General features: G+C 41.8%; 1 protein-coding gene across 2 annotated transcripts; it reads right to left on the bottom strand.

The window, feature by feature from the left end:
- Positions 1-471: 471 nt before the first annotated feature.
- Positions 472-14,794, bottom strand: LOC128829998 (inhibitor of apoptosis protein-like). 2 transcript variants are annotated; one of them, XM_054015581.1, is made up of 10 exons: positions 14,702-14,794; positions 11,431-11,616; positions 9,528-10,502; positions 9,319-9,418; positions 8,267-8,345; positions 7,313-7,361; positions 5,688-5,930; positions 3,301-3,555; positions 2,723-2,764; positions 472-1,260 (listed from the first exon to the last, which is right to left on the bottom strand). In XM_054015581.1, the coding sequence occupies exons 3-10, from the start codon at positions 10,399-10,401 to the stop codon at positions 1,067-1,069; spliced, it is 1,836 nt and encodes a 611-aa protein (XP_053871556.1). In that variant the 5' UTR covers positions 10,402-10,502; positions 11,431-11,616; positions 14,702-14,794; the 3' UTR covers positions 472-1,066. The 2 variants fall into 2 exon arrangements, with proteins under 2 accessions (XP_053871556.1, XP_053871555.1); XM_054015580.1 differs by lacking the exon at positions 14,702-14,794 and adding an exon at positions 13,231-13,284 and having other exon boundaries at positions 9,528-11,616.
- Positions 14,795-22,466: the final 7,672 nt, after the last annotated feature.

Below are 22,466 nucleotides of genomic sequence, written 5' to 3' on the forward strand. Positions count from 1 at the left end.
CAGACTCCAACGAGAGACTGCTGAACTGGAATGGATATGCATGCTAGATACAGTCAACTCAGGATTGAGTAAGGACTGGGAATGGCTGAGTCATTACAAACATTGAATCTATCTCCCCTTGTAAGTATTCTCACACTTCTTATCAAACTGTCTGTACTGGGCTATCTTGATCATCACTTCAAACGTTTTTTTCTCTTAATTGGCCTCTCAGAGTTGGTAAGACTGTGTGTGTGTGTGTGTGTGTGTGTGTGTGTGTGTGTGTGTGTGCTCTATATTCCACTCTATAGGCATCCGAAGAAGTGGGCTGAAGTCCACGAAAGCTTATGCTCTAATAAATTTGTTAGTCTCTAAGGTGCCACAAGTACTCCTGTTCTTTTTGCAAAAACTTTTCCATTGTCACTGCAACCTATACAAAAATTTAAGCTAACTCTGGGAACATTTTGTATTAAATAAAAGTTTTCACTTCTAAAATAGTTTATTGAAAACATTTTAATGCTGTTTTCATACAATTAAATATCAATTATACACACACCACATTAACAATAAGACTTAAGACTTCTTATAAGGTTTTTTCCGTGTTTTTTTTTTTTTTTTTTTTTTAAGTCTTGATACAACCAGAACAGCTGAAGTAGAAGATCCTGTAGTTTTACAAGTATCAATCAAGTGTCATTTGTAATGAAGTCTCATGAAAATGCTTCAGTTATTTAAGACTCCGCTTTAAAATTAAATGTATTAGAACACAATGCTTCACTAGTAAAGGATTTCTTTTCAAATTAGGATAAAGACATGTTTATGAGATCTAAGACTTTTGGAAAAAAGTTACTTCAGCAGCAAAACAAACAAACCTATTTTTCCCATCATTTTTTAATAGTTACTTACACAGGTTTCAAAAAAGATCTTTGGCAGCATAAGGCTCACACAACAGTCCACTATTACCCCCATAAGCCACATTAGGCAAGTAATTTATCATCTTCTTTACTATAGTTTTCCATTCTTAACACATCATTGGGTTAGTCTTGAGCACTGCTAAGATGCACAGGAACAGGAGTTTGCAGGTTTCCTCTCCTCATGAAAGAAATGTGCGAACGGTACCCTTTATTGTCCCCCTGCAAATAGGGCATTTTCTTAGGGAAGGTGCACACTCTTTGCACACCACTAAGTGACCACATGGAATAAATACAATAGAAACTTCTTTGTCCATGCAAACTTTACAGGTTCTTTCCTCCTGTAATCTTCTCAGTTGTTCTTCCATGGGTAACCCTGAGAAGAGAACAAACAAACTTAACACCACAAAGAAATCTTCAAATGGCAGAACTGATTAGAGATGGAAAAGCAATAAAATTCAGTATGACTGCCACCCAATACAAAATATGCCTTGTGAGGTATCATTTAAAAATGAACACCACACTGATCATGGATATTCTTGTGTAATGTATGTCAGAAGTGCGTCTTAAGAGTTATAGAAATTATGACTAAAATATGTTTACCACACAAGTCTGGGGAGAGGGGTGAACCAGTTTCTGATAGACAAAGGACAAGCTGATGCCTTGTGCCAGAGGTCAAAAGTTGACTGGCAATCACCTGCCAAAGAATGGCCACTTGACAATGAAGGGATGCAGAAACAAATTGGTCTGCATTTCAGCAAGGAACATAGAACCTCTTTCACCATGAGATTTCAGGTCTCCAACCTCAGAGCTGGAATGAACTTTATCTAGGGGTAACCTTCAGGAAAATGCATTTCAAAGGGTGATTGGACTATAAAAGTGAGGGGCAAAAACACCCCAAGCTCACTCTCTCCCCTAAGACAAAGGAACCAGCCCCTTGACTTTAGTGGGGGAGACCCTGACCTGAGAATTTAGTCAGCCATGTTGCTGGGATCATGTGGTAAGGATTTTACTTTGAACCTAGTCTAGCTTGTTAAGTTTTAGCTACTAGAAAGTAAGTATTTTTATTTCTCTTGTAACCATTTCTGACTTTAATGCCTTATAGTTGTACTCACTTAAGATCTCTTTAGTTAAATAAGCTTGGTTTAGTTTGAATTAAAGAAAACAGTATTGTTTAAAATGAACTACAACGGACCCTCGCTAAAACATCCGTCTACATAGCGCAAATTCACATATAACGCAGTAGCGGCCATGGATCCCAAATTTAATTATTTTAATTGCAATTCATTTTAATGCGATCCCTGCGTTAACGTGGTACCATGCATGGATCCCAAATCCCGCATTCTAGTGAGGGTCCAGTGTATTTGGTAACTAGTTAAAGTAGCAAACTGTTGAATATTGACCCTTTGCAGGGGCAACGGACCTTTAATATCTGAACTGCCCAGGGAAGGGCTGCATAGTGCAGAACACAGTTTTGGGAAAAGTGTGGGACTGGGATTGTGTTGAGGTCACTCTGCAAGTAGTAACCAAGGCTGGTGGAAGCCAAAGTGTGACAGGAGTGTTGCTAACAGGCTGAGTCAGAGCCGCCAAACCAGGACTGTAGCTATATACACAGACACTCAGAGTAACCTGCATGCTCGTAGGCGGTTTGTGAGCAGCACAAGTTGGGAACTACAACAGCAAAGCATTACGAGGCACTCGAGGTCAAGGGCAGGTGGTGACAACCCCTGACTAGTCTGGATTACACCCCAGAATGTGACAGTGTCAAAGAAAAAAATTTGTTTTGAGAATCTGAGTTATTGCCCAAACCACTCAAATGAATAAAACTGAAGATTTACCTGAAGTGTCTTCTGTGGGGACATACTTCATGTTTTTTTCCACTAAAATGACAAAAAGAACATTTTAGTCATTGGAATTATCTACACTCTAGTAGAATTTTTATTATTGCTTTACTACTATACCTCAGACTATTACTAGAGCCCTGCATGGATACAAAATTTATATCCACAGAGCTCTACTAGGAACCACAGCGAAGAAAGCAGCAGCATGTCAGGCCGTTGCTTGCAGGACCCAGGAGAGGCAGATCGCTGCATGAAAGGGATTCTTGTCTGGGAGCGTGAGAGCCACTTGCACAACCAGGGACAGCTGCTGGTGAGCCTGATGCCCACCCCAGTTGGTAAGACTGGGGGCTGGCTCCTGCGAGCAGCAGCCCGACATACTGCAGCTTTCACCGTTGTGGTTCCTGGTAGAGCCCTGCAGATATCCGCTTTATATCCATCTGCAGATATAAATTTTGTATCCGCGCAGGGCTCTATGTATTACTAAGAAAATAAAGATTGTTAGACTTAGGAAATCAGTTTATCAATCTTCTGGGGAAAGAAAAAGGAAAAAAAGTACATCTGTCAGTCAAACTCACCAAATAAATCTTTGTACAACATAGGATCACACTCTCGCAGGCAGTTTCGGAATATGTGGGCTGCTGCATTTCCTTTCACTAAAATCGTATCAATCAGTTCCCTTGCTTGCAATGGCGTTTGGGTTTTTTGTTTAATAACATCACGTTCAAGTTCAGTTATCACTTTGGCCAATAGTAAACTCTCCAGGATAGGAAGCACACATGTTAAATGCTGAAACAAAGCCATTCGATTCTTCCGGATTAAGGACAGGTCATCTTAAATTCAAGGGGAAAATTCAGTAAGTTACAAGATTTGAAGTTGCATTGTTACTATTAACTGATGTGTGCTATCAAAGTATAAGAGATACCTTGATTCTTTTCATGCCACTTCCCACTCCATGTCAGTAATACACACTATTAAATAATTACTACAGACTTCACATATCACATGAGTGGCAGACAAGTAGTTTGAGTATTGTGAAGTTTTACAAAGTCCCCCTTCTCCTCCAAAGTAGCAAGGCCACCTTATACATTATTTCCCAAGTCACAACAGTGAAAGGTATATTCATTGCACAAGTGGAATGCACAGACCCAAAGGTCTACGTGTGTCACCACCACTGGCTTATCAAGAACAAAAGTCAAAAATCACCGCCAGTCAAAAATACTGTTAGATCTGTGTGGACTAAATTTTTTTGAAAAAAAAAAACCCATAAGGACAGAGTTATGCCATGGGGAAGACCTAAACAGTACTGAACACTCAGCGCAAAACCACCACACACACACACCAGACCTTATTGTACAATTGTGTTTTGTATTCTCCAGATTGTGGCTGTCCAAATTCTACTGTGGTTTAATGACTAGAAATGCACCATGTTGTGACATCTCAGCTGCTGGCATATAGTGAGCCAGGACAGACAGACAGCACTGAACATAATTCATATGCTGTGCTACAGAAATTAAGTCATGGCTCCTACTGGTTTTCAAGAGTTTCAAAGCCAGACTGCATGCCTGTGAGGTTTTGAAACTGAAAAGCAAATATTAAAGTATCAGAAGTATAGGGCTGGAAGGGGTCTTGAGAGGTCATCTAGTCCATACCCCTGCACTGAGGCAAGACCAAATATACCTAGACCATCCCTGATAGGTGTTTGTCCAACCTGTTCTTTAAAAGACTCCAGGGATAGGGATTCCAGTCTCCTTTGGAAAGATGTTGCACTACTTAAGAAAAACTTTGTAACAATAAGATTAATTAACATCTAACCTAGATCTCCCTTACTGCAGATTAAGCCCATTAATTCCCTACCTTCAGTGGACATGGAGAACTGGTCTCTGCCTCTTTATAAAACAGATTTGCAATATAATATCTCCATTTGAAGTTTAAGGGCCCCAAATGAAAAAAGGTTGAAAGCCACTAACCTAGACCACATCTCCCTAGTTTACTGATGAGACTGTCATATGGCATTGTGTTAAAAGCCTTACTTTAAAAAACAAAAACCAACCAACATCTACCACCATATCTATCCCTCCTATCCCCAAGTCAGTGGGCTAGTAACCCTGCCAAAGAAGGAAATTAGGTTGGTTTGGCAAGATTTGTTCTTGGCAAAACCATGTTGACTATTACTTATTACCCTACTATCCTCTAGGAGGTTACAAAATGATTGTTCAATACCTGGAAAGATACTGGAACAAATTAAAGTTAGGGAAACATTGAGGACCTGGGGAATTATAGACCAGTGGGCCTTTCTAAAAGTGGGCAAACATAGTAGCTTTCTTCTTTGCTCCTCTGGGACCTCACCTGTCCACCATGAGCTCTTGAAGATAGTAGTTCTAAGATTGCATAAGGAATTAGCTGAAGCACCTTAGGGTGAATTTTGTCAGACCCTGCTGACTTAACTACATCTAACTTCTAAGAATAGAAATTAAAAAAATAAATATCTGGTCTTGTACATTAATCTCCATGTTTTTATTGTTGCTGAGAAGTCACAGAGTTGACCAGTAGTAACATAAGGAGACCAAAATTATATTTATAATCGTTTTTATGTGGTGGAAGTTTTACTATATAGAGGAGTCAGTTTTGGTTTATATGATGGACCTACCACCACATATAGGCATATGGACAAAAATATGGTCTTGATCCTGCAGAGTATTGTGCAGGTGGACTCATGGACCATATCAAGCCCCAATGAAATATGGGGTGCATTACTGTAAGGATAATTCCAGGATTGAGGCCTAAATTCCACACTGATTTCCAGATCATACAGTGTTAATCCTTTATATTTACCTTTACAAAAACAAAACAAAAAAACCATTACCAAAGCTCATGAATACAAGTGTCCCCAGAATTAGACCAAAAAGCAAACAGATTACAATGGAACAAAGATAAAAGTGTATTACTACTGCCCTATGCATACCCGATGCCACTTCTTCAGATTGTCTCTCCTTCTCCTCTTCCCTTTTTTCATCTTCTGCAGTAAGCAGATCAGACACAAGATCATTAACGGTCTTGTAATTTTCCTCAGTCGCTAAGATTTTACTCTGAACTGTCTGCTTTATTAGTCTTCTACTAAATCCCATCTCCAAGGCTGCTTTAACCACTGGGGTGTTCATCATGATTGCATCTTCTGAATGGCTTTCTCCAGATTCAGAATGAATAGCTATGCATGAAGGGGCGGGGGGGGGGGAGAGAAAAGAAAAGATACTTCAGATTTGAAAACTTTAGATTTTTTAGCATCTTCAGTATATAAATGAGATTTAGCATAAAAAAATCATTTAATGACATGGGCCTAACTTTTTAAAAATCAAGATATTTTTACTTAGAACTCCTGTTTAGAATTTTGGACTTAAACAAAAAAAGCTTTGTTACAATAACCAAGATCCAATTTAAAGCAGCAAAAGCAGGGAAAAACCAGAGGTCACACCATTGTTGAATAGCATCATTAGATTAGAACTGAAAAAAATGGTAAAAAGTTAGTTATGGAAATACCTCCCTTTCATATGGTATAGCAAGTTCTTGAGTCGCATCTGCATTAATAGAATGGTTACAGTTCTACTATTGGTCATCCTTTTCCTGGCACTTAGCTAACTAAGCGTAATAGTTGGAAATCTGACTCATCTCACTGCCTCAGCAGGGGCCACTGCCAGTATGGGGAATTCACCCCCAAAGAAGTCAGACAGTAGTGTCATCATACTTGGGTATTCCACTGAAGAGCAGCTTTACAGCCGCAGAGGAAGTTGTCTGGAAAGCTGCACTTCTTCAGTATGTCCCCAAGCTGGCTTGGCCATTCCCTCTCACTGGCTACTGCTGCCCACTTTTGAAGTCGCTAACATAGCTGCAGGCCCCCAGCAGGTTAGGGTTGTAGGTATCTTTTTTTATTAAATGGAGATATCCTATCTCCTAGAACTCGAAGGGACCTTGAAAGGTCATTGAGTCCAGCACCCTGCCTTCACTAGCAGGACCAAGTACTGATTTTTCCCCCAGATCCGTAGGTGGCCCCCTCAAGGATTGAACTCACAACCCGGGTTTAGCAGGCCAATGCTCAAACCACTGAGCTATCCCTCCCCCAATCACCCTCTAAGGTGCGCTGATACCAGGATAGTCTATACCCTGGGCTACTCTAGCAGAAGCTGGTGTAACCAACAATGAGTCCATTTAATCCAGTTAGAGAACATGCAAACAGAGTCAAACTCTTCAGAATCTATACAGTATGTATACAAATCCCTAGTATTGTGGAAATTATGAAGAGATGGGAAATTTCTCTTGCAACAAACTTGAAGGGAATATTGTAGTATAAAATTTCAAACACACCTCACTGACATTTTAAGTCCACTATACAACTGTCAAAAAGAAAAAAAAAATATTTGACTTGCTGGGAAGCATTCCAATGCTGCTACTTTCTAAAATGCTATGAATTGCTTAGCAAGCTAATTTTGGAAAGCATCCATACAAAAGTTCTATTCATATTTACATTAAGTTTGTAAGCGTGCTGAAAGTCTTATCACTATGTAGCTTGAAAGACATTAACTAAAATGTACATACTTGGTGGATTGGCACTTTCGTCCACAGGGGTATCTGAAGTTGACAAGAGCTATGGAATGTAAAGGAACAGCATTAAATAAAAACCACAGTCAGCATCCTTTTCTCTTTGCATACAACACTGATAATCCCAGTACATGCTTTTCCACAAAAATTAAGTTATTTACAAAAAGGAAGAACTTGGTACAAATAGTGAAGTTATTGTAGCATTTAAGAGCCCCTAATCAGGAGCCAGGACCCCGTTGTGCTCGTCACTGTCCAGCCACACCCCACCCAAACATTTGCAATTAAGAATTTTAACTCAAATAGCTTAAGTGAAGTATTTGTAGATAGGATTATACAAGTTTTACAACAATTTGTACTGCAAACATGCATTGGGGTAAATCCGGGCAGTTTATACCAACACAAACTTCTCTTCTAAATGAAGCTACTCACTATGCTTTTTGTTTATGCAAAAATACCTTGTTACAAACAGCTTAGTTAAAAAAAAAAAGAAGTCCCACAAGAGAGGCACCCAGAACCAGTTTCTGTACTAGCAGGTACTAATCTGAATTAGTCACTAAGCCTTGTGTAATCAGAACTTCACTTCTTTATACTCAGTCTAGAGCTCTCATTGCCTCACAGAGTGTCCCAAGGTTTGACTGTAAATGGCTGTGATGCTCTTCAAATGACTCAAGTCCCAATGCTACCAGATCTATTTTCAATATCAATTCTCAAAAATACAAAAACTGCTCATGGAAGATGTGCAAAGAGTCAGTTTTGAAGACCATCAAACCAATTCTAATTATCTCATTTTCATGTAAAGCTGTTCATTCATGAACTATCAATGAAACTTAAAACTCATACCTGCCAAACTACTTAGAGCAATATCTGGAAAGTGGGGGGGGGGGGGTGTTATGTACCACCATTTAATGCTGATACTAGCAACCAGAAAGTTATATAAAAATTCTAGTTTACCTGTTCAAGGAGATGTGGGAATCTTGCCTGAATTTGATTGACAAACTCTCGCCCTTTTATTCGCAGTAGATACTCACATCTAAACATTAACAGAATATAAATGTTTGTCAAGTTACAATATTTGTTTCTCATATATGATTAGTTAAGAGCCATACAGAATAAGAAGCCTACAATACTGTGCTCAATTAGGCCCCAATTCAGGGAAGCACTTACACACATAACCATGTGCTTAACTTTTAAGTAAGTTCCACTGACTTCAATGGAACTTTAGCACATATTTAAGTATCCTTACTGAAGAGGGATGCTTTGCTAAATCATCTTAATATGGCCTAATTTCTGTATGCATCAGATATAAAGCATTCAGTAATAGATACCTTTTAGTGTACAACCTCAACAGCTTTTAATCTCAGCCAATACTCCACCCCTCCCCTCAAATCACTCAGTGAGTACAAACTAGTCTAAATTTAAAAACAAAAAACCCACCACAATGAAATGGATATAAAAAATTAAAGGTTTTAAAACTTAGTCTACACTTTGCACTAGTAAAGCAATTTAAACTTTACACAAGATAAAAAAAATACACTGATAAAGTTAATGGGGGAGATGAACAAGGAGCTAAGCAAAAGTTGGATGTTGAACTTAAGTTTAATAGCTGATGGTAAACTGTGTCAAAGATTAGCATACAAAACACTTTTTCCTGTGCTGTTCTCAACTTCATGAAAGCTATTTAAAAATCATTAACATATGGGGATATTTTCAAAGGTACAAATAGCAGTTGTGTCTTACGGACATCTGTCTTTGAAAATCTCCCCCATCGTTATTAGCGTCATTATTTCCCCCCATTTTATTATTCAGCAATAGAGATGTTCTCACTCAAGTCTTTCCATCTGGAACACAAAAAACCCTCTTGTAGAGTGACAATTTCAAAAGCACTCACATTGGCCTAAGTCTGCTCCCACTGACAAATTTAAAGATAAAAATTATAGGGGAAGGTCTGAAAGGGCTCTGCATTGGCCTAATTCTTCCACTGACAGAGCTTTTTAAACAGTTACCTTGGAAACCATTTAGCATGCTCAATCCATGGATCATCTCCAGACTCCCAACACCTTAATCCACCATCACAGCAAAAACATTTGACATCATCATTACGACCTTTAAAAGCAAGTTTACAAAGTATTCAATAAGTGTTCACACAAGCCATTGCTTAGCAAATTCTAAAACAAATATAAACTAAGACATTAGATAGGTTAACTTTTCTTACCTACGTAATAAAACCCAGCATTTGCAAGCTGTTCAGGTCGAACTGGAATTCTTGTTGGCCAGTTTATGAATGTTTTAACACGAGCCACGTGGGTTTGCATGCTCTGGTTAGAAATGCTGAATATTGGTTGGTCTCTAGTTTTATTTTGCACAAAGGGGCAGTTAGGAAAGTATCTCCGATGCTCTGACATGGCATTATCCTTCGGTTCCCAGTTACTTAGTTGCCCCCCACAGGTAAAGCAAGCAACTTTGTCTCCTGGCCCAGTATAGTAAAATCCAGCTTTGGCCAGATCTGTTGGTGATAGAAATGTCAGGGGCCATGTCTGAAAAGTACATAGTCTAGCATCTTCTGTGCTCATTGCAGGATTATTAAAGCTAGGTCGCAGGTGTGATGGGTCCTCAATTGCCCTAGAAGTTACTGGTTCTTGAGGAAAACTGGAGAAAGTAGTACTGAAAAAGCCAATTTGTTCTAAGCTTGGAGCAATAGTTATGGAATGCAAAGATGGTGAAAGACTGTTTATTGTGGCTGGAGGTGAGAAGGCTGAATGAGAGGATGATCCAAGATTACTAACTGAAAGCAAATTCTGAATAAAGCTGCAGCTAGGATAGAGCTGTTTATGTTTTTCCAGAGCACTGTCGCCTTGTTTCCAGTTATCCAACATCAAGCCACAACTGAAGCATTTAACTTTATCTTTCACACCAGTGTAATAAAACCCAGCTCGAGCAAGACTCCTTTCAGACACTGGCACGTTGAGAGGGAAAGTAGAAAACGTGGACATTCTGTAGAGTTCACACGACAACTCATACTTCAGTTCACACACAGTGCTGCTGTTCATCAGATTAGCCAGGAACGAGCTGCTTTCCACTAGGTTCATAATGAAATTAGGGAAGAATGGGACAAGTCTTTCTCTGGGAGGTAGTTTTGTGCATGGAGGTGATTTTGAATAACTCCCAGGCCATATAAAAGAGTAAGGACCTGAAAGTGAAACATTTTGGTTTGTAACACTGAATGCATGCGAAAGGAATGAATTATGATTAATAAACAGGCTTGATATATGTGGGAAGTCCTGCTTTTATTTTAATCTGCATAACTGCTTTCAATGGAGAAGTTATACAACCTCAACACTCTAGGAGGTACAGAAAGTAGGTCAACTGGACTTTCCTGTCACAATACATCACATTTTCCTTAGTATACTGTACTTCTCATCTCACAGTCAATGGCACTTTGGTGCAAATGGAGGTGAGGTGGAAGAGATACAGAAAAATATGTAAGGGTGATCAAAATCCACCCCAATAAAGAAACTAAAATGGGTAAAACTGAAGACACTGCATCTTAATATCATGCTCCAATTTAAAATTAAGTGTTTATTTCATCCTAGATAGCCAATACGAATGCAGCTTTTATACATCTGTAAAGATTGTTTTGATAAGAGTGTCGCATACTTCTGTTGAAATTCTAACCTGACACATTTACAGAGGTACAAACAAAACAGCCCCAAAACTTCTAAAGGTATATTCGTATGTCAGACTGCCAAAACAAAATACCCTTGGTTTTAGCAATCCTCACCCAAAGATATGCAAGACACTACAAACAACATTAAAAGTTATACTCAACTACCTTACATACAGCAGAGCTATAGCTCCAGCAAGAATGATTCTTGACCATAGCAGTGATACCACCAACTTGTCACAGATAACCACTGGCTTGGAACAGACCCAGTGTGTTTTCTTCCATCACACGCTCAACACTGGGCATCAGAAACTTAGCCAGGTTGCTTGGGTACAAGTGCACTCTTATAACATTTAAAAGCCATATATTTGTATATGTTAGAACATTCTAGTGTTTTATATGGATTAATTAAAAGACCTCTGTAGGCCATGTTCAGAAAGCAAACAGAACTTACACTGGTCAATACAGAAATATTTTGATATCTTTAGTTTCTTTATTTGTGCACAAAACTACCTCCCAGATTTCAGACTGAAGTCCCTTTTAAGGGGCTTAGGCCTCCATACTGAGATTTGTAGTTCACAAGAAGAAATTGTAGATATCTGTAGTCTGAAACATCCAATTCCTTTGTGCTGCCAAAAACCTGTAAAGGAGAAAAAACATTTTTCTTATAAAACAAGATAAATTAGGCATATTTGTTGTAGCTGTCATCTACAGTATTTCTCAAATTATAAACCTGTTGAACACTAGAATCACAAAGGTAGTTTTTTTTAATTGTTGGCCAGCAAGTTTCAGGATAGTTAATGAAGGTCACTTCCATAAACACTGACATCAAAACCTATTCCCACCCTGTACCGAAAAATTTGGAAAAGTGAATGATTTAATTTTACAAGTTGTCAAATATTTGGCAGATAGAGACTATAGATAAGTGGCCTGGGCTACATACAAAGTTGTACTGATATGACTAAGTGTTATTTTACATAGCTTTAGTTAAGTTTAAAGGTGCAACCTAAACAGATACAAGCCAGGTTTAAACTGGTATAAAACAGCATATACAAAAGTTGCATCAATTCAAGTTAAACAAGGGCTTGTCTAACCTCAAGAGTTGTCCAATGACTTATAGAATGCTTTTAAAAATGCCCAAAAAAACAAAAGAAAAAATCCCAAGCCCACAAAATACAACCAAAAATTCCAGGTGAGAACAGGAGATAGAAATCAGAGTCTGTAATTTTAAGGTCTTTTTTTTGCTGTGTTTCAAGCTTTCTGAAGTGTTAAATACACACAACACAAATATGCTGCTACCAGGGTGACACCCCCCGCCCCTACAGAAACTGTCTCCAAGCAAACAGCAGCAGCAGCATACTCCCCACTCACTTCAGTTTGTTGATGGCTCATTGATACCATGGTATTTAAATGATTAGGCACAGTGAGTTGGGGGAGCAGGAGACCAGCCTTCTCTTCTCCCTTCTGCCCCATCCCCCCCACAGCTCCCTTCTGCCCCATCCCCCCCACAATAGCTAGGAACACAGGAATTGCCACACTAGATCAGAACTATGGTCTAGCATCCAGTCTGACAGCTGCCAACACCAGATGCTTCAGAGGAAGTACATGAAACCCCAGAGTAGACATTTGTGGGACAGTCTGCCTTGCATAAGCGTTGAATCCTAATCTCTAATAATTGGATGCTGGTTTATGCCCAGAGCATGAGGTTTTAGATCTCTTCCAAATCTTTTCATTTATTATTAATTATTCACCCGCAAGCTCTACAAGTGCGTCAAGAAAGCGGCGAAACACAAGCAGATCCGGCGGGGAGTGAAGGAAGTTCAGAAATATTGTAACTCTGGATATTCTTGTAATCCATATAATCATCCAATCCCTCTTTGAATTGTGCTAAATTTTTGGTCTCAATGGAATACTGTTGCAGTGAGTTCCACAGTCTAGTCACACACTGAGTAAAAGAAGTATCCTTTAATCAATTTGCCACTTTTTTAAAAAAATATTCCCTTGTTCTTATGCTATGAAATAGACAACAGATGCGCCAGTCTAACTTCAACTTCTCTTCTTATTCATCTCCTTTCTAAGGGCATGCCTACACAGGGCCAATCAGGAAAGTTAGGGTCAAATAACTGAAAGTATGAAGACAATGTGCATAAGTGGCTTAATTCGTCATGTGGATGCTTTTATCCAGGAGTGAAGTAGTCTTAGTTCCCTGTCACCAAATCCTCATTGAAGGGAATCACATGGGGGTTTCACTCACTTCAATTTAAGCGCATTGACATCACGCCTGCAATTGATTTCTTGAGTGACTCCTTGTAGGCACTCCTAAAATAAACAATCCCAGTCTTGTAAATCGCTCTTCATGTATTTTTCCAGACCCTTGATCATTCTCATTGCCCTCCTCTGAATCCCCTCTACTTCCATAGTACTGAGATGGGGCAACCAGTGGTGCACACAGTATTGCAGATGAGGACATACCATCTATTTATATTATGGCATATAAATGAGTTGAGATCATAAATTTAGTGGAAGGTACATAAGGGGAGTTTTACCCTCCAGTAAGCATTATGTTGCAGGTATCAAGCAACACCTTGTCCACTCACCGAGTTTGGTTAAATCCCCCTGAAGTTCCTCACAATCATCTCTGGACTTGACTAACCGTAGTACTTTAATGGGTCCATTATAGCTTTACTTACATTGAAAAGACCTCCGCTTTCGCGTTTATGATTTTTTGCTGTTTTAACTATACAAACATGAGCCCATCATATCCTACAATGACCACACATGCTTAACTTTCCACAGTGAATGGCCTCATTGACTTCAATGGGACTACTTGCAGTGTGTAAAGTTAACCACATCTCAAATGTGCACATACCCAATAACACAGCCTTTGGCATTTAATAAAGTTTAAAATTAACGATATGCTTAAACTAATACTTAATCCTTCTTGCAGTTTTTGAAATTTTAGGCCTTCTTTCCAGTTAAGACAGACAGGAATAATTATAGGAAACAATTCACCACTCAGTGTGGGCACATCACCCCTTCCTTATTCATCCACCCACCCTCATTAAACTCAAGTTTCAGGCAGCACCATCCACACTATGCAAGCCTAGCCAGACCCATACCCCGACTGACTAAAGTAATGTTGCCAGTTATCCCAATATGATCCCAAGTCTCACACTGTTTACTACTGAAGAGAAGCAGTTACATAAGCACCTCAGCTGCTGCTTTTTAACTAACTCTCAGGGTTGCAGAGCGCTTGGAAACGTGAGGACCCCAGCGCAGCCTGCAGGCTCAAAGAAAAAAGCCAACCCAAAATTCACATCGACCAAACCCAAATCATTATTTTAAACCCATCATACTTGGAGGGCCTCAACTCACGCGTAGGGCTGGCAAGATGGTGCCACACCCACACCAGAGAACAACGTACCTGGCACCGGCCAGCTCAGCCCAATCCCGCCCGTTGCCAGCAGCTCCCGCTTCAGAAACCCACCCCCAGGCCCGGGCCCAGACCCGCGTCCCCGCCCGCCGGCTAAGGCCGTTATCGCGAGGTTTGCAGTGACGCAGTCAGCGCCCGCACACAGCGCTCCCCACGGCACGTACCCGCCATCTCGAGCCGCGGCCACTGGCGCACCCCTCCCGCAGGGCGCGCCGCGGCGCCCATGTATGCCTGCCTGCCCCCCCCCGCCTCTCGGCCGAGGCTCGAGCCGCCCCCCGCCTGCGATACTCACCCCGACTGGGACGCGCGTACTTCTGCGCTGCCGCGCCGGTCCCACACGCTATATATACCCCGGCCGGCGGGCCAGGCTCCCTGCCCGCCTCGCGGAAACTCCCCCTTCCGCCCCCGCCCCACTCCCGTCAAACAGCGTCCGGGGCCCCGCGCTGGGGAAAGTCCCCGGCTGGACGGACTGCGCATGCGCGCGATCTGGGCGGCGGCGGGGTGCTGCCAGTGTGTGGCTGGCGCGCGGGTCCCAGAGCCTGTTCCGTCCTCGGCCCGGCTGCGCCCAGAGAGCGCGCGCCCCAGCGCTCTCGAGGCACCCTCACAGCCTGAATCCGCCCCCCCCTCCGGCCCCGTCTATGGCATGAGGAGAGAACGAGCAAACTCATTACAACTGCCCGCAAAACACTCCAGCTCCCCTCTGAAGCCTGGATTCAAGCACTGACCAAACCTGGACCTTTGCCATCTTCAGCCCCATATCCCACAGGGGTCAAGAAGGAATAGCCTCCTGCATTCTCTGTTTTGGCAGTACACCATGGGGAGTGGGGCCAAAAAATAGCAGGATCCACTAGATACCTGCTTACCAGATCCAGGGTTATGCGGTGCTCATGCATATAAATTGGGGTTGGGTTGGTCAGTGCAGTAGGAACAGCTAGACCTGCTCCCTAGTTTGATGTACAATTTGGGGACTTGGGATCAAAATGGTCAGGCATCAGGTAGAGCCAGCTTTTAGGGGAATGTTCAGGGGGCTGGCCACATAACAACTCTTCAGGGCCCCCAAGGCTTCTGAATGAAGTGTTGCTATCTTATTAAGCCAGGAAGGGAAGGGGGGAGGGGATTAAAGAGCAGAATCAGGCCCTTTGATCAAAACTCTTGTCCATATCAATGGATGTAAGATGCAACCTGTAATCTCCTTTAGGGCAATTTTAAACATCTCCTTGGAAATGCACAGGAAAATCCTTCCTCACAAATGCACAATTAAAAAAAAACCAACAAAACACCCTGTCTGTGGGTAAATCCCAACTAAAAGCATATTCCTCCCTAAGGGTCCCATCCCACTCCCATTAAAGTCAGTGCCAAAACTCCCACTGACTCAAATGGTCCAGGATCAGGCCCCAAATGTGTGAGACTTTCCTTCAGGGTTTTTTCCCCCTTCACCTCTTGCTCATTCACATAATCACACTGAATAAGGGCCTGCTCCTGTTCCCACCAAAGTTAAGAGGAACATTAGGTACTTTCCTCTTTCTAGGGGAAACCCGGCAGAAATATGTGCGTCTGTGCGCTGGGGGAATTCCAAAGGCCTGATCTACTTCCTGCTTTTATGTGTGGGTGTGTTAAATTAGACTGGAAGGCAGCAGCTTTTGCATCCCTCCCTTTTATCCTGATCACAACCATACATCACTCCTTAAGGGGAAATGCTACAGAGAGAAAGGGAGACAGAGTAAGTAGACAGAGTAAATTATAGTATAGCTCCTGCCTAAAACATAAGGGTTTTAGCAATCTTCTGGCCTCTTGTCAGCAGCTCCTCATTCTGTGCCACCATCATCCCCCTTTCTGAGATCTGTCACTAACAATCAGCCCCTTTTCTCCTCCCCTCGCAATGTTGCTAATTCTCATGATTTTGTCATGAGTCTCACAATAATTATTGTTTTCCTTAAATTAGCCCCAGCTCCTGGAGTCAAGTGGATATGTGATTATTTCAGCCTTCATTCTTGAAGAAAAAGTACCATAAGTTTCTAGCCCTTGTGGCTGTGTAGAAAACTTCAAAAGGTGACCCCAGTGCACCCTAAAGGCTCAAAAAGCAGAAGGCATATAGGAATACCAAATCTATTATCTTTACATAATCATGTAAATCTTATTACATAATCTCATTTAAAGCCAATCTCATGATTTTTGGTGAATCTGATTCATGATTTTTGAGCATTGGGAGTTAGCAATACTGCCTCTGTCTCCCTGAGCTGGGGAGGAGGAAGAGCTTCTTTCTGGCAGTGTTATGAACTTTGCTTTTCTCTTACTAGTGCTGGGACAGATATCACCAGAGCATCTACAGAGTGGACCTCTAGCAGGAGGTATAAGAAGGGGCAATTGTGTTCATCAAACTTTCAAAACTTTAAAGAAAAATTGTAAAATGTCAGAGGGGAAAAAAGAAACAGAAAGAGGACACAGAATGGAATGCAGTCAAATTTCTATCTGACTGGTTTCAGATTGAATCTCCACACAGGAATTTGAAAAAATTCCACAAGAGACTCCCCTAGCACTGACTATTGAGGTTCAAAATCTCCCAACACAATCATGGTATCACCTTCTCTTTCCTTAGACCGAATAAATACAAGAAGATGAAAAAGCCCCACCATGGGGTTTTTTTTTTTTTCAAGTAGGGATGAGGGGTGGGGTGTTTTTGCAATTAGGAACTGAAGGTGTGCAATATAGGAAGCAAAACCGATTTGTACATTATGACACCATGGCTAGCTTTTTATAGAAAGAGGTTCCGGTAAAATGCATTTACAAAAGACCCTATAACCCCGTTTACTCAATCTCTTTCTGACATTTCCTGTTAAGGTAGAAAGTAATTTGTCATCACTGCTAAAAGGAAACATGCCAAAATTGGTCAGCTTCTTTGTCATTACATTTAGTGCTATGTCTCCACCTTTTCCCATATTATGGTTCATGGCATACACAAAGAGAAATAAAATAAAATAAAATAAAATAAATACTCTTGCTGGAAGATTGCAACATAACACTGCTTTATTTCTTAGAATTCAGAATAACACATAAGAGCCACAAAACATGGAAAGACAAAACAGACTGCTCCCTGAGGGCATAGAGGCCTAACTCACTCCAACCTACAGTAGGCTGTCTGTATGCTGACTGACTTGCTAGGCCCAGATCACATACTTCCCTACAAAGCCCCCTAAACTGCAAGCCGGGCCAGGAAACTCCTCTCAGCATCCCCAAGTTAGATCCTGGCAGAGAAGAAGAAATATTTAATACTTTGGGCCAATCCTGCCAGGTGCTGAGCACTGTGGAAAACTACAGACTTCAGTTGTTTTTTTTAAATCTATCTTATCATTTTATAATGCTGCCCATCACTCTATTAGCTGTGCATACAGTAATTGGAGCCTCCAGGAGGCTTTCAACATGTTGCAGGATCAGGCACATATGGAATTGGACTGTTCCAAATTAGCCTCCTCCTGGGACCCTGAGTTCTTCCTCTCTCAGTCCAATTCCAGGTAGAGATAGCAGGACCAGAATTCTGGAAGTGGAGACAAAGGGGGGGGAAACCCAATCAATTTATTAATTTAAGAATTAAAAAGAGATAATGGAGTTATTGAATATTGAAAAAGTGTGGTTAGCAATATTGCTAATCTAAAGTTTAAAAATCATCTGTCAACTCCCCCATCAAGATTAGCCCAAAAATTATGAGTTTTTTTTTAATGTGTATATATTTACTCATTTTTTGCCTATCTTTTGATTTTTGAACTGCTACAGCCCACCTCCAGTGTGTGTCTGAGTTAATTACAGAGTTGTCCAATCCCAAATTTATAGAGTAAGGTGATTTTGTCACCCACTGCAGGAGTTCTCACTGGAAGACCCAACTGAGGTCAAATTGCACCATTTGTACTAAGTGCCACCAAATGATCTGGAGCTTCCAACTTGTCCCCAACTCCCCAGTTAACATCACACATCACAAGACTTGCGATAAAATCACACACGTTGGCAACATGTCTTTATGCTGACCTCCACCAGATGGTGAATGGTTGATTTGGCAGAGTAAATATTCATTTTAACTATCCTAATTAAAATTACGAAAGTAGCACACCAAACACTTTTGAGTTTCAGATGTAGTACGCTAGGTATTAAAGCTTTAGAACCACTTTACTACCGGGGAAAATATATGAAAAATACCATGCGCTGACAGACAGACAGACACAGTTTTAGAGTTTAGATTTCCCTTCTCCTACTGCAAACAAAAAAAAATTACAGAAATAATTGAGTTTCTAAGGACTTTCCCAAAAGATCTAAAGCATGTCAGCTCCACTACACTTTAATTTTCTTTCCTCATGCTGTCCCATCTCTGAAGTCCTATCCCCCTCTCCAGGTTGCCTTAGTTCACAGTGATAAAATATACAGCATAAATTGTTTCTCTTTGCAATACATTTCTGAATATCTCCCAGTCATGAGGATGCACACTGGTGTGCCCTCTCTAAACCCCCTCCTCCGTGAAATCTTGGAGGAAACCCTATTTTCCACTTCCACTCAGTTAGAAATAATCAGTTTCAAAATATTTAGTTAGGGTTCAATCTTAAAGCCCAGTCTTGCCATGCATGAAGATTATCAGTGACTTTTAACTCTAATGGTTTCTGGAGATTTAATTGTACCCACGCATATTTCACTATGTATATGTAGCAATTCATTAGTGTGCCTGTATTGTATATAACTAGATAGAAAAAAACATTTTAAATTGCACAGGGTATTTGTATCTGTAATTTTAATGAACAACAGAACTCCCAAATTCATTTGTTATTTTCTAGGAACATTCAGTCACATAAAGATAAAGTACTGCCTGAGATGGTTAATCATAGTGGACCTATAGCCTGCTTGGTAAAAAGGCCAGTTAAGGCTGGTGCCCATTTATCACCCACATCCCCATAAGAACAAAGATCATTTCCTGGTCCCCACATTTATCAGGTTTAGAGAAGGGGAAAGAGGGCATTAAAGCACTTCTAACTGGCATGGTCTAGTAGTCATGCTGATGCAACCCACCTTGAATTATTGAATAATAGTAGTCACTCAGCACACTGGCTGGATCTACAACCTCATATAAGAGTGTAGATCTCTTCTGTTGATCTACCCTGAGGCAAAAGTTAGACTCCTGCATAAAGCTGGTGAATAAATTCTGGTGACTTATTCTGGCAGATGTGGTTTGTTAACTCCATCAGGATATAAAATGGAAGACCTGTTGCCCAGAGGTAATGGGAAAGAGATATAAAGCTTAGCTTAAGATGTCATGCTTGTATTACCAGTCCTAGAAAGGAGGGAAATGACCTCTTATATCATGTGGGGAAATCTGACAGACTGTGACCTGAAAGTCTCTGTGAATTCAAGCTGATTCATTTGTGTCTGATCAGAGAGTATCAGCGTATCTCTATTATTTTAATGATTTTTTAATTATCCTATTTGTTGTGGCATTTGGGACCATGACATACATGAAAAGCAATACATTGCATGTAACTGTCCACAGAAGACAAGCACTCTGGACCCATCATTAGAAAAAAAAAATTCCACGTGAGTGATATCGCATAACCTCACAAATATGTAAGCAGAAAGGTGTGCCTTGCAATTCTGTGCTGAAGGTCAGCAAACGCAAAGTCCGGAGAGTTTCCACTGTCTTTGCAAGACAGATGAAACTCAGTTTTACCGACCTGCCTACACAAATGAGCCACAGGGACAAACGTTAAAGTTTAAGTAAATCTTGTGGGTTTTGTTGTTGGCTGTTTTTTTCCTCCCCTCATTGCTTATGGGGGAATTGCTCCAAATGTTAAGAGTAGTAGTTAGATTAGAATCGAAAACATATCAGATCACAAGGACGAGCTGAGGCTGTTGCGTCAGAGACTAGCCTTACTCACAAATACTCACTTTGAAAAAGGGACTAGAATGAGTTACAGACCAATCTTGGCCTACTTTTATTTTAATTCCTTTAATAGATGTGATAACTTGCCAATCTGCTAATAGTTTTTCTGTTTCCCTGTTTCTAAGAAGACAATCTTCACTCTGCTGATGATATCATAAGCAGTAGAGGCAGCAAGAAGAAAAGCTCTGTTGCTAATTCCGGGTCCAATGCAGCGAAGAGACAAGCACCCTCCACTCCTCAAAAAAGAGCCAACGTTGGATGGAGGGAGGCAAGGAGTGTGCCCCAGAGGAGATCAGCAGACTGGTATTCAATTAAATCAGCTTGTTTCAAAACTGAGTTCCAGGCTCTTGGTCCCTCCCACAGAGCTGCCTGTCTGTCTACCAGTCACCTACTACTGTGCACCAACATCTCTCCTTGTGCTGCCATAAGGCCTGCTCCAACTCCCACTGACATCATTATGAATCTTTCCACTGACTTCAGTGAGAGCAGGTTTGGGCCAATAGAGAAGGGAGTGGGGGGTCACTTACCCATGTCTCCTGCCTGACCTCAGTGCAGGGAGAGGGACTGGCAAGATCCTGGCAGCAGCACACAGGGAAGCATCAGCATGTACTGGGTATCAGTCAAGCAGCTCTATGTCTGTTGTCTATGTATTTACTTAAACTGTGGTTGTGACTGTAGGATCTGATTGCCTGCGGTATGTGGAAGCACAGCACTCATGGGGCTAGTTTGACTGCATGACATCTCACCTGTACTGGAGCATTAATGCATGCTTGTTTTGGGGAACAGGGCCGGCCTTAGGGGTGGGCCACCTGGTGGCCACCTAGGGAGCCCAATGGTCAAGGGGGCACCGTGCGGCAGCACAGAGGTGTGCGCTGCCGGTGAAGTGTCAGAAACTGTTCCCAGGGGAGTACTACATGGGGGGGGGGGGCACCCAGATTTCTCCCTGCTTCCTCCTGGCAGAGGAACGGGAGGTGCGAAGAGCAGTGGTGCACAGATACTACCCACCCTCCCCGCCCGACGACCCCCTCGGGGGCGGCAAGGGCGGGAGCGAGGAGCAACACCAAGTGCTTTGTGCATGCAGGTCACTTTCCCCACCTGGGCTGTGCTGTGCAGCGAGCATCAGGAGTTGCTGCTCTCCTGCCCTCCCCTTATGCAGCCCAAGTGGGGAAAGTGACCTGGATGAAGGGACTCTGATGTCTCTCCTCCGTTGGGGTGCCCAGAGGAACAGTGTTGCAGGGGGGTGTGGGGAAGTGAGCAGCAATGCCAGCTGCTCCGTGAATCCAGGTCAGTTTTCCCACATGGGTGCAAGAGGAGGGGGGTGTAGGGGTTGGGATGAAGGGGGCACAGTACAAGAATTAGGGGCACAGGAGGGAGGTGCAGGGGTTGGAGGCACAGAAGGGAGGTGCAGAGGTGAAAAGGGGAATGCAGAGGTTGGGATGCAGGAGGGAGGTGCAGAGGTAAAGAGGGAGTGCAGGGGTTGGGTCAAAGAGGGCACAGTGCAGTGGTTAGGGGCAAGGGGGGAGTGCAAGGGTTGGGGTGAAGGGGGGCACACACAGTGGCCAGGGGCACTAAAATACAAGTTCAACCAGGGCACCATTTTCCCTTAGGCCAGCCCTGGCAGAGGATCAAGAATGTCCTTGATACATAAGCTTCTCCCCCAACCGCTTCCCTGCATGAGCCACATTGGGGGATAATCGATTAGGACGGGGTGATTAACTGTTAGTGAAGGGAGTCAGCTCGTCAGCTGAGGACTGTGAAATGGGAAACAGGAAGGGAGAGAAGGGAAGGCTGAAAGGAAGGGCTAAAAAGCTCAGGCTTTCAGAAAGGTAAGATTTCCCTTCCCTGGTGTCTAAGGTATAAGTTGAAGCTTGGGAAATGCCTTAAGGTGATGAGCAATGAAATTGAATAAGACATTGTAGTTAAAGTACACTCTGGTAAACCTATGGTGGAGTGTGTGAGGATTGCTGTCACTGCTGCTGAGTTAAGTTACCTTTCTGCTAATTCAAAATGCAACAGAGTAAGTGACGTTAAGACACTGGGTAACATTTTTGTAAGTTTCTAGGCTGATAAGTTACTTAAGTCCCACTTTCAAAAATGACTTGTGCATTTAGGGCCCAGATTTTCAAAAGTATGTAATTGTCTAACT

This window comes from Malaclemys terrapin, chromosome 1 (assembly GCF_027887155.1).
Source record: "Malaclemys terrapin pileata isolate rMalTer1 chromosome 1, rMalTer1.hap1, whole genome shotgun sequence".
NCBI lineage: Eukaryota > Metazoa > Chordata > Testudines > Emydidae > Malaclemys > Malaclemys terrapin.

What these genes read in the sequence shown, in the direction of transcription:
- LOC128829998 (XM_054015581.1), bottom strand. Translation starts at nt 10,401, where the DNA reads ATGAACCTAGTGGAAAGCAGCTCGTTCCTGGCTAATCTGATGAACAGC. An exon ending in CGAAAGTGCCAATCCACCAA is followed by an intron (nt 5,931 to 7,312) that starts GTATGTACATTT and finishes CTTCATGCATAG; the next exon opens with CTATTCATTCTGAATCTGGA. An exon ending in CCCCACAGAAGACACTTCAG is followed by an intron (nt 1,261 to 2,722) that starts GTAAATCTTCAG and finishes TTCTCTTCTCAG; the next exon opens with GGTTACCCATGGAAGAACAA.